The sequence below is a fragment of the Haliotis asinina genome, chromosome 8 (genome assembly GCF_037392515.1).
Source record: "Haliotis asinina isolate JCU_RB_2024 chromosome 8, JCU_Hal_asi_v2, whole genome shotgun sequence".
Taxonomy (NCBI): Eukaryota; Metazoa; Mollusca; class Gastropoda; order Lepetellida; family Haliotidae; genus Haliotis; species Haliotis asinina.
The window spans coordinates 30,413,120-30,424,719 of NC_090287.1; the positions used below are offsets into that span (position 1 = coordinate 30,413,120).

General features: G+C 39.6%; 1 protein-coding gene across 1 annotated transcript in view; it reads left to right on the top strand.

Moving 5' to 3' along the window:
* Window positions 1–11,600, top strand: part of LOC137294775 (TALPID3 protein-like) — a 118,955-nt gene that overhangs the window by 106,030 nt on the left and 1,325 nt on the right. Inside the window, exons 22-28 of the mRNA XM_067825886.1 lie at window positions 362–647; window positions 1,762–2,044; window positions 3,424–3,710; window positions 7,406–7,482; window positions 7,928–8,222; window positions 10,547–10,732; window positions 11,274–11,411. Of these exons, the coding sequence (XP_067681987.1) occupies window positions 362–647; window positions 1,762–2,044; window positions 3,424–3,710; window positions 7,406–7,482; window positions 7,928–8,222; window positions 10,547–10,732; window positions 11,274–11,411 (1,552 nt within the window). The remainder of the gene's footprint in view (window positions 1–361; window positions 648–1,761; window positions 2,045–3,423; window positions 3,711–7,405; window positions 7,483–7,927; window positions 8,223–10,546; window positions 10,733–11,273; window positions 11,412–11,600) is intronic.

Here is an 11,600-nt window from a genome sequence, read left to right on the forward strand (position 1 = left end):
TTAGCAATATTTCAGCAATATGACAGACACAGAAATGGGCTTCACACATTGTACCCATGTGGGAATTGAACATGGATGTTTGCCATGAGGAGCAAATGCTTTAACCACTGGGCTACCCTACCTCCCCACTTAGTGGAGTAGCCAAGTGGTTAAAGTGATTATTCACCATGACACTGGTCCTGGTTTAATTCCTCCGTAGAGTACAATGTGTAGTCCCATTTCTGGTATCCCCTGCCATAATATTGGTGGAAAACTACTGAAAGTGGAACAATACCATACTCACACTCCAGCTCACAATTCCAGCATTCAAAACATTACATGTTCGCTGTGTTGATTTTCTTTACCTGATCATGACAATTAGTTCCAGGAGTCACCTCGTCGGGGTCGTATTAAAACACCACAGCCTACTCCAAAGACAAGCCCTGTGATGTCACCAGTGAGAGTTATCTCTCCTCCTGTGACGCCAACTGGTTCTCCTGTAGGTGAGACAAGAATGTTCCGTGAGATTGAGCGTCAACGTTCTGTGTCTCCACCACAACCACCTCAAGTGATACCTGTCACCCCTACGGTGCCACTTACAGAGCCCGAATCTGAACCAGAAACTTCAGCATCGCTAGACATCACTGAAGAGCTTCGTCGACTAAGAGGTAATACCCTAGATATGTCTCACAGTTTCCCTCATTTATCAGTTAACTGACTTTTTTCCAATATTTCAAGACAAACTGTAAATAATTAAATCTGGAACAGATAAATCAGTGATTGATGTTACTGGCATCATCTGTCCAGCTTCCTGGACCTAGATTTTCGAAGTTCTCTTACCGCTGAGATAGTTGTAAGTTAATGTTAATGAATGGCACTTACGACTGTCTCAGTGCTTTGAAAGGCCTCATTAGCCAAACACAGGTGACTTGAGTTGAATTCTTTAATGTCCTCAGAAGAGGGTTTTCCCTTATATTTAATCCACTGCAGTTGCATGTTATAGTGGGATGGTAGTAGCCTTGTGGTTTAAGTGTTTTCTTGTCACATAAAAGACCCTGGTTCAACTCCTGTATGGTTGCAATGTGTGAAGCCCATTTCTGATGTCCCCCACAATTGATATAGTTGGAATATTGCAAAACAGCTGCGTAAAACATTACTGACACAAGCACATCAGGAGGTGCAGGAGGAAGATAATATGAATGATGATGATGATGATGATGATGATGATGATAAGAAGAATGATTGTTCACATGTGAACAGGAACAGTTATCAAAAGAGTGAATTATTCATGTTGTTGTTCATACGAATATCAATATTTCTTATGAACTCATGTATGGCTTTCCCTCATCACGCTGAAGACCCGGGTCCAATTCCCCACATAATTTACCCAGTTACATTGTGAGAAGCCCATGTCTGGTGTGCCTCACAGTGATATTGCTGGAATATCATGAAACCTTACTCACTGATATGTCAGAGAATGTCCCTATCACTTTATGCTTAAACAATTATGGATGTCACAATGATTACCTGGTTGATATTGTGTCATCTGGTGGCTTTGGCTAACCTTCATGCTCTCAACCACTGGTTTGGCTGACCCAGGATTGATCATAGCAGAATCATCTTGAAACGTGTACTCATTCAAGTACTCAGTAGGTAAATTTGATGGTTTTTAATAACCGAGCTGTTTCTTTCTGACCATAGAACAAAGGAAAGGGCAATTGTGTTTTACAACTGAGTAGGAAATTGATTTGACATGTTTTATCTTCCTTGTATCCTTTTCAGCTATCAGAGAATCAGGAGATGTGAGCTTCTTCCCAGACTCCAGGCATGATGTGGCCACGCCCATCACAACCCCTCCTCCTGAACTGCCTCATGACGAGCAAGTCTCACCTCCTCCACCTTCCCCGCCACCTCCACCTCGGATGGTAACTGTGGCAACCTCACCACCACCTCAAGCCCAGGTCCAACCAACACCTGAGGAACCAGCAGAGGTAGCCCCGTCCATCCCTGAAGAAACCCCAGACCACGGCCCACCCTCCGCGCAGGCTGACCAGCACAAGCCTGTGTAAGTATCTGCATTGTTTACTGTGGTGCAATAAGTATAGGAGAAAACATACCTCCAAGGTTTTGGTAGACACAATGTGAAACCGGAGGGGGAGGGAAATCCCATGGGGATCTGCACCTTGATGGTTTTACAATATCTACCAAAACTGAGGAGAAGCGTTTTCTCCAACATATATACCATCAATGATGGGTAATTACAATGTAGATGATCATTTAATGAAGCTACAGAACAATAACTGAAGCATGCGTCAAATCAGTTTAATGAAAGTTACAATAAGTAGATAATTTAAGCTCACCAGATTCGTTTAATGAAAGTTACAATAAGTAGATAATTTAAGCTCACCAGATTCGTCGGCAATGCGGTAGAGCATCTTATTATTGATCTGAGATTTGCTGTTCCAATACCGCTTGGGAAAACATTCGTATTGTGAGTTTAACCTTGAACGATATTTTTCAATTGATTTCTAACACTCCTGTATCATTTGAATGTTCAAATAAAGTTAGGAAAAGTAAAACCTGCGAAGTGGTCTTACTAACGAAAAGTAAAACCTGGGAAGAGGTCTTTCTAGCAAAAAGTAAACTCTGCCGCTCCAAAACAATATATGGGGGCGGTCTGTGAATAATCGACTCTGGACCAGACAATCCCGTGACCAACAACATGAGCATCAATATGCGCAATTGGGAACCGATGACATGTGTCAACCAAATCAACGAGCCTGACAACCCGATCCCATTAGTCACCTCTTATGACAAGCATAGTCGCCTGTTATGGCAAGCATGGGTTGTCGAAGGCCTATTTTACCCTGGGACCTTCACAGGTCCATGTCACCAAGGGCTGGAAACAGTTTAAAAACAAAATGTTTTACAGGGATAAGATTTTAAGACACTAAGACATGAACTCTTCAAGGATTATCTACTACTAGATCAACATGGAGATTCTCAGGAATAATGTCTCATCCTCCTTCTAAAATCTTACTTCTGATGGGACGCTTGGTTAGCCCAGTGGTGAAGGCATTTGTTCAGTATGCCGAAGGCCCAGCTGCAGGTTCAATTCCTCACATAGGTTCAATGTGTGCAGCACATTTCTTGTGTCTCCCACACTGATATTGCTTGAATGTTTCTATAAGTGGTGTAAAACCCAACTTTCAACTCCAGAGGCCAAAAGTCAGCTTGGTGCAATAGTGTCATCCTGTGATTCTGTTTCTGAGACTTGATAGGACATTGAGTTAATGTAATGATATGAAATGGTTCACCCCACCGTGCATGAAATGTTGAAAAATGGAGAAACAATTCTATTTTCCTTCAAACTTATGATGCACTTCTTAATTTTTGTAGCACTGGAATGTGTGTACCATGATCCTGTCATACTGTTAATTCTAGGGAAACAACTGCAGAGATCCCTGAAGAACCAGCAGAACGTCTGTTGCGTTCTCTCAGTGACAGAGATCTCTCTTATGCAAGCCAATCACCACAACGTCATCGCTCACCGAGTCCTCAGCGTCGTTCTCCCAGCCCGCAGCGCCATCGGTCACTGAGTCCAGGGATGTCGGACTTCAGTTCATCGCCCGTAACAAGCGTGACAGAGACTATTAACGAGACAGTGTCAGAAGGGCAGTGGTTGTTGAGTCGTAGCGAGGGACAGGCAGCACCATTTCCATATGAAGAAAGTAAGTCTTCATGAGTGTATGAATTGGGTTCAGTAATCGTAATATATTGCAGTGTCAGGTTAATGGTGAAGCAATAACCAAAGTAATGTTGGTCTCAGATATTTACTACTTTGTGCAACCCATCAGCACTGGGATGGTGATGCTAAACCTAGAAGTATCATGGGTGAAACTGGGATTTGAACCCACCATACATACCTGGCCTGCCTAAGGGTTCCAACTCTGTAGAAATTGTCACACTTTTGAGGGAATGAACCATAACTTCCCCTGTTGTGATTATGTCAGCATTATGTATAGGAGAATGAGCTAATGTTCTCGCATTTATCAATTCGTGATCATTGAAGTAGTTCAGAGGAAACACCTGTGTTTTTAATAAATTTTGGGTCATCTCACTGTAGGTTTGATGGATTTCATTTTATATATTGAACCAAGGCTTTCTATGTTCACATGCATGAGAAAAAGTCTTGGCTTTCATTTGATACATTTACTTCATTCCGACCAGTCAGGATCACGCACTCTTCGTAGTTAATGCTCAACAGATGGGTGTCTGACTCTGTGTATGGTCACATCCTTAGTTGTGCCAGGATCTGGTATATTTCACAGGTTCACTGATAGTGATGCTGGCTTGGTCAGTGAACACCTTATTGTAGCAGAGTCTCACTAAATGTTCTTCACATATGAAGTGGGCATGCCGTGATGAACGGTGACTGATCGTTGCGTTATACCCATCTCACTTCTTCTCTGTACATTGTTTGTACACTGACATTTGTGGGGGATAGTCAGCATTTTGTTGTTTCTTGTGTGAGACACAGGTTGTCAAGTGATCTCAAGTGCCCAAATTCCCAATTTTATAAGAGACTTGCACTTTGGCTAGTGTAGAATCTAGGATCTATTTAAGTTAGGTTTATCATCTGGATGCTTGTGCTTTGGCTAGTGTAGAATCTAGGATCTTTTTATGTTAAGTTTATCATCTGGATGCTTGTGCTTTGGCTAGTGTAGAATCTAGGATCTTTTTATGTTAAGTTTATCATCTGGATGCTTGTGCTTTGGGTAGTGTAGGATCTAGGATCTTTTTATATTAGGTTTATCACCTGGATGCTTGTGCTTTGGGTAGTGTAGAATCTAGGATTTATTTATGTTTAGTTTATCATCTGGATGCTTATGCTTTGGCTAGTGTAGAATCTAGGATCTTTTTATGTTAAGTTTATCATCTGGATGCTTGTGCTTTGGGTAGTGTAGGATCTAGGATCTTTTTATATTAGGTTTATCACCTGGATGCTTGTGCTTTGGCTAGTGTAGAATCTAGGATTTATTTATGTTTAGTTTATCATCTGGATGCTTATGCTTTGGCTAGTGTAGAATCTAGGATCTTTTTATGTTAAGTTTATCACCTGGATGCTTGTGCTTTGGGTAGTGTAGGATCTAGGATCTTTTTATATTAGGTTTATCACCTGGATGCTTGTGCTTTGGCTAGTGTAGAATCTAGGATTTATTTATGTTTAGTTTATCATCTGGATGCTTATGCTTTGGCTAGTGTAGAATCTAGGATCTTTTTATGTTAAGTTTATCACCTGGATGCTTATGCTTTGGCTAGTGTAGAATCTAGGATCTTTTTATGTTTAGTTTATCATCTGGATGCTTGTGCTTTGGGTAGTGTAGAATCTAGGATCTTTTTATGTTTAGTTTATCACCTGGATGCTTGTGCTTTGGCTAGTGTAGAATCTAGGATTTATTTATATTTAGTTTATCATCTGGATGCTTGTGCTTTGGCTAGTGTAGAATCTAGGATCTTTTTATGTTAGGTTTATCATCTGGATGCTTGTGCTTTGGGTAGTGTAGGATCTAGGATCTTTTTATATTAGGTTTATCACCTGGATGCTTGTGCTTTGGGTAGTGTAGAATCTAGGATTTATTTATGTTTAGTTTATCATCTGGATGCTTATGCTTTGGCTAGTGTAGAATCTAGGATCTTTTTATGTTTAGTTTATCATCTGGATGCTTGTGCTTTGGGTAGTGTAGGATCTAGGATCTTTTTATGTTTAGTTTATCACCTGGATGCTTGTGCTTTGGCTAGTGTAGAATCTAGGATTTATTTATATTTAGTTTATCATCTGGATGCTTGTGCTTTGGCTAGTGTAGAATCTAGGATCTTTTTATGTTAGGTTTATCATCTGGATGCTTATGCTTTGGGTAGTGTAGGATCTAGGATCTTTTTATATTAGGTTTATCACCTGGATGCTTGTGCTTTGGGTAGTGTAGAATCTAGGATTTATTTATGTTTAGTTTATCATCTGGATGCTTGTGCTTTGGCTAGTGTAGGATCTAGGATCTTTTTATATTAGGTTTATCACCTGGATGCTTGTGCTTTGGGTAGTGTAGAATCTAGGATTTATTTATGTTAAGTTTATCATCTGGATGCTTATGCTTTGGCTAGTGTAGAATCTAGGATCTTTTTATGTTAAGTTTATCACCTGGATGCTTATGCTTTGGCTAGTGTAGAATCTAGGATCTTTTTATGTTAAGTTTATCATCTGGATGCTTGTGCTTTGGGTAGTGTAGGATCTAGGATCTTTTTATGTTTAGTTTATCACCTGGATGCTTGTGCTTTGGCTAGTGTAGAATCTAGGATTTATTTATATTTAGTTTATCATCTGGATGCTTGTGCTTTGGCTAGTGTAGAATCTAGGATCTTTTTATGTTAGGTTTATCATCTGGATGCTTGTGCTTTGGGTAGTGTAAAACCTAGGATCTTTTTATGTTAGGTTTATCACCTGGATGCTTGTGCTTTGGCTAGTGTAGAATCTAGGATTTATTTGTGTTTAGTTTATCATCTGGATGCTTATGCTTTGGGTAGTTTAGAATCTAGGATCTTTTTATGTTAAGTTTATCATCTGGATGCTTGTGCTTTGGGTAGTTTAGAATCTAGGATCTTTTTATGTTTAGTTTATCATCTGGATGCTTGTGCTTTGGGTAGTGTAGAATCTAGGATCTTTTTATGTTTAGTTTATCATCTGGATGCTTGTGCTTTGGCTAGTGTAGAATCTAGGATCTTTTTATGTTAAGTTTATCATCTGGATGCTTGTGCTTTGGGTAGTGTAGAATCTAGGATCTTTTTATGTTAAGTTTATCATCTGGATGCTTGTGCTTTGGGTAGTGTAGAATCTAGGATCTTTTTATGTTTAGTTTATCACCTGGATGCTTGTGCTTTGGGTAGTGTAGAATCTAGGATCTTTTTATGTTAGGTTTATCATCTGGATGCTTATGCTTAGGGTAGTGTCGAATCTTGGATCTATTTATGTTTAGTTTATCAACAGGATGTTTTCCTTGTATTTATCATGACCTTGAGGCTAACTTTGATTGCATCAATAGGCATGAGGAAAACCCGGCCATGTAGTTTTGCTTTGTGATATGAGTGAGGGAGTGAGGGAGTTTAGTTTTATGCTGTGCTTGGCAACATCTAGTAAATAATCAAGTCCGGAACAGACAATCCATTGATCAACAGTATGAGCATTGATCTGCACAATTAGGAACCGATGACGTGTCAGTGAGTCTGACCACGAAATCCTGTAGGTACAACAAGCATGGGTTGCTGAAGGCCAGTATTCTAACCCTGACCTTTATGGGTTTGTGCTAAGAATCAATTGTTATGGTAGTATAATTTTGGCCAAAATTCTGCATATTTTATTTTCATTTACCAGTGACCCGAACCAGAGGTGCAAGACGTGCAGATGTTAGCACTGCCAGCACACTGCGTGACACAGATGACCTTGACCTGGTAGGTTGAAAACAATAAGACTTTCTTCAAATCATGCAAAATATATCTTAACTAAGAATTCATATCAATAGAAATCTTACTTACAAGAGGACCAATGTATGTAATTTTATCCCTCCTGAATGTGCAGAGTTGAAGGATCATTGGGCTAAAGCTTCCTAATGAATTCTTCCTTTTTGTTTTGAATGTCATCAGGCAGTAATGTTCCTAGGACATTTACTGAGTTCTTATCTGACTTTGCCCTGTTAATCTACATGAAAGATAAGTAACTGATCCAAGCAGTACACGGGCAATGAGGGCTGCTGATTTACTGATCTGTAGAAGCCTGAGTCAAGTACAGCTTTAAGTCCAGAGAGCTTCTCTAATCAGTGGTTTATGTATTGTGACAAGATTTCAAGATAGAATCAGTGTTCGTCTAACAGGCATTAATATCTCTCTGTGTTGCCAGGACGATACCGAGGTGTCTAAGAGTGAGGGTGAGTTCCTGTACCGTTCTGTGTCGGCGCCAGAGCGGGACCCTGTCCTGCAGTATGTGATGAGTCTCCAGCAACAGCCAGTGCTACCAGCCTACCCAGGATACAACTACGTTCAGTACGACATGCCTCAAGGTCGAGCACAAAATCTCCTCAACAGCACCGGCAAGAGTCTAGGAGAAATAAGTGTAGGCCAGGTGGCGCCGCACAAAGTCACCTACATCCATGCCAGCAATGATATGGAGGAGGAGGAAGATGGTGGCTACAGAGGTAAGTTGCGTATGATAGTCTATACTTCCAAGCTTTGACATAAGAACTGGTTTTTTTATGTCGTATTTTTTTTTACGTAATAGAAGTAATATCTGTTTCCTAGATTCAACTTTGGCAAAATGTTCTGCATGTATTTATTGCAGAGGTTAAAACAGTCTCAGGCCATTTTCCATTTTCCACAGACTGTTTACATGATGCAGCAGCATAGAATTTAACCTGATATGGTACAAAACATTAGAATTTAACCTGATATGGTTCAAACTGTATAAATAAAACAAAACATTAGAACTTAACCTGATATGGTTCAAACTGTATAAATAAAACAAAACATTAGAACTTAACCTGATATGGTTCAAACTGTATAAATAAAACAAAACATTAGAATTTAACCTGATATGGTTCAAACTGTATAAATAAAACAAAACATTAGAATTTAACCTGATATGGTTCAAACTGTATAAATAAAACAAAACATTAGAATTTAAACTGATATGGTTCAAACTGTATAAATAAAACAAAACATTATTTAATTACAGCTGAACAGTGTATTAATTCAGTGTATAACGAAAATATATTACGAAAATAGGACACACAAACCCATGTGCTTGTCAAGACAAAACTGAAATTATTCCAAACTCATATATATTCACCAAACTTAACATGCTTTTTGACTCTATAAATAATTTGCATGAAAATAGATAATATTTATCAACTACTTACAAATCTTCTTGGTCCCTTGTACCCCCATAAGTCAGTCATCCCAATGATACAAGCCATATGCTGTAGTTGACCTTAGTCGCCCAGATAAAAACTGATGCAGGGCTCACTTAAAATCCAGATCATTACTGTCGGGAATGAACACAAACCACGGATCAGTCTACTGGTAAAAACCAAATTAAATATTATTCTTAACATTCCAGCCCCATAAATGTGAAGCTAATAATATTGAGCAAACACTTACCCTAATCAACATTAACAGCTCGAAATAAACAGATAATATAACTAAATAACAATAGTATCAAAAGTTTCTGAACTGTACATTGAATCTCGACAGGTTTTGATCAAATATCAGACAAGTCACTTAGACACTGTTTTGAGTACACACAGTTTATGCACTGGTCTTATATACGTTGTTCCTCTTGAAGTAAGTTCAACTGTTCTGACAAGACCATCTCTGCCAAGGAATGTTTTGATAACTCTACTTAGCAGCCACATATTCTGTGGGGTGGTCTCATTCATCATGAGAACAGTATCTTCAAAACAAAGGTCGCAGGTCTCTTTGCACCATTTTTGCCTGAGCTGTAATGTTGGTAAGTACTCTCACAACCAACGCTTCCAGAAAACATCTATAGTCTGTGTCAGTTTCGGCTCTCCTCCATCATGAAACAACTGGGATGTTCCTAAATTCTGAACTCTTTCACCTGCTGACCCATGAAGATCCAGGTGAGAAGTATAGGAGAAAACACGCCTCTGAGGTTTTGGTAGACAACGTAAAACCATCGGGGTCAGGAAATCCCTCCCCCTCCGGTTTTACATTGTCTACCAAAACCGAGGAGAAGTGTTTTCTCTAACATATATACATTCAGTGATGGGTAATTACATTGTAAATGATCATTTAATGAAGCTACATAACAATACCTGAAGCGTGTGTAAAATCAATTTAATGAAAGTAACTATAAGCAGATAATTTAACACCACCACCTTCCATCGATCTGGTGGTCGTGCAGTAGTGTCTGCCTATGGATCTGACATGTGCAGTTCCAATTCCACTTGGGATAAACATTTGTATTGTGAGTTTAATCTTGAATGATATTTTCCAAATAATTTCAAACACTCCTGTATCATTTAAATGTTGATGTTCATATAAACTTAGGAAAAGTAAAACCTGGGAAACGGTCTTTGTAGCAAAAAGTAAACTCTGTCCCTCCATAACAAAAGCCTCAAATGTGCTTATTCTGGGAAAACAAGAGATGACCTAATACATAGTGAGTGAGTGAGTGTAGGTTTACACGCACTCAGCAATATTCCAGCCATATGGCATCGGTCTGTAAATAATCGAGTCTGGACCGGACAATCCAGTGATCAACAACATGAGCATGGATGTGCGCAATTGGGAACCAATGACATGTGTCAACCAAGTCAGTGAGCCTGACCACCTGATCGCCTTTTATGGCAATCATGGGTTGCTGAAGGCCTATTCTACCCCGGGACCTTCACAGGTCAAATACATAGTGAGAAGCACACTTTAGGTTTATATTGGGTCTCCAGCAACCCATGTAGGGGTTTAAACAGCAAAGAAACAAATTTTCACCTGCTGCTTTCAGGGGCGGTACAGACAAGCCCCACTAAGGATGGGAGCCCTGTCAAAGACACCACAATGAGAGTGGAGGACCTGAAAGAGAGCCGCAGCCAACAGAGAACAACATCCCCAACATCTCGGTCCCCTCCTCATAGGAGGGACAGTGGTCCTGTGTCTGCCATGCCTCGAAGCAGATCTCCCACACAAAGAGGTAGGTGATCTGAATAAATTACTCAAGCCCTGTGTCAGCCATCTCAGAAGTAGATTTGTCGGCAGCATTCTGATTTATTTATTGTTCCAGTCAAGGGTTCAAAATCCCATTGCCCAGTGCCAGGGACAAAATGCAAATAACTTGGATCTCATTTCATATTGGCTCAAAATGTAGCAGTTGAATTTTACAATGTTAATAAAGTTGAGTTAACTTTCTTTGCTATTTATCACTTCTCAATAAATAGTCCACTAAACATTAACATCAAATACCAAGTTGATTTATTCTTTCACGATTACATTATCATGATTGTGTCATAAAAAAAATCACGGCAAGTGGAAAAATAGTCCGGACAAGTTACTTTCAGTTGCTCTGTGGCTAATGGTTTTTAAAAAATCAGTTTTGAACCTCCGTCCAGTGTATGAATGCACATATAGTCAAACATTTGGTTCCTGTCTATTTGGTCCAGAGTTAGCTGAGATACTACATACATGATGTATGTATGATCTGTAAATGCCTTCTCACTGACCTTCCTGTCATACAGCCAAGGCAAGGAAGCCACCCCAGGCAACCCGATTCTCAGACCCATTAGAGTTGACAGAGCCTCCCAGGACCAGTTCAAAGATCATCTCTGTCAGGTCCACCTCTGAGGAGTTCCGGGAGTCTCTGGACATGGATCAGAGTAAGGACTACAATGTTTAAAAGACAAAGTACATTTATAGCTCTCACTCGAGCCAGCTTTCATTATTGAATCATTATTGTTGTCCAGTTAATTATCTAAGCTTTGAAAAACTAGGTTGTACTGAATCTGATACAAATATTCTTTGAGACCTTTGTGGTTGTTCATTCAAGGTCAAAGTCAAAATTGGTT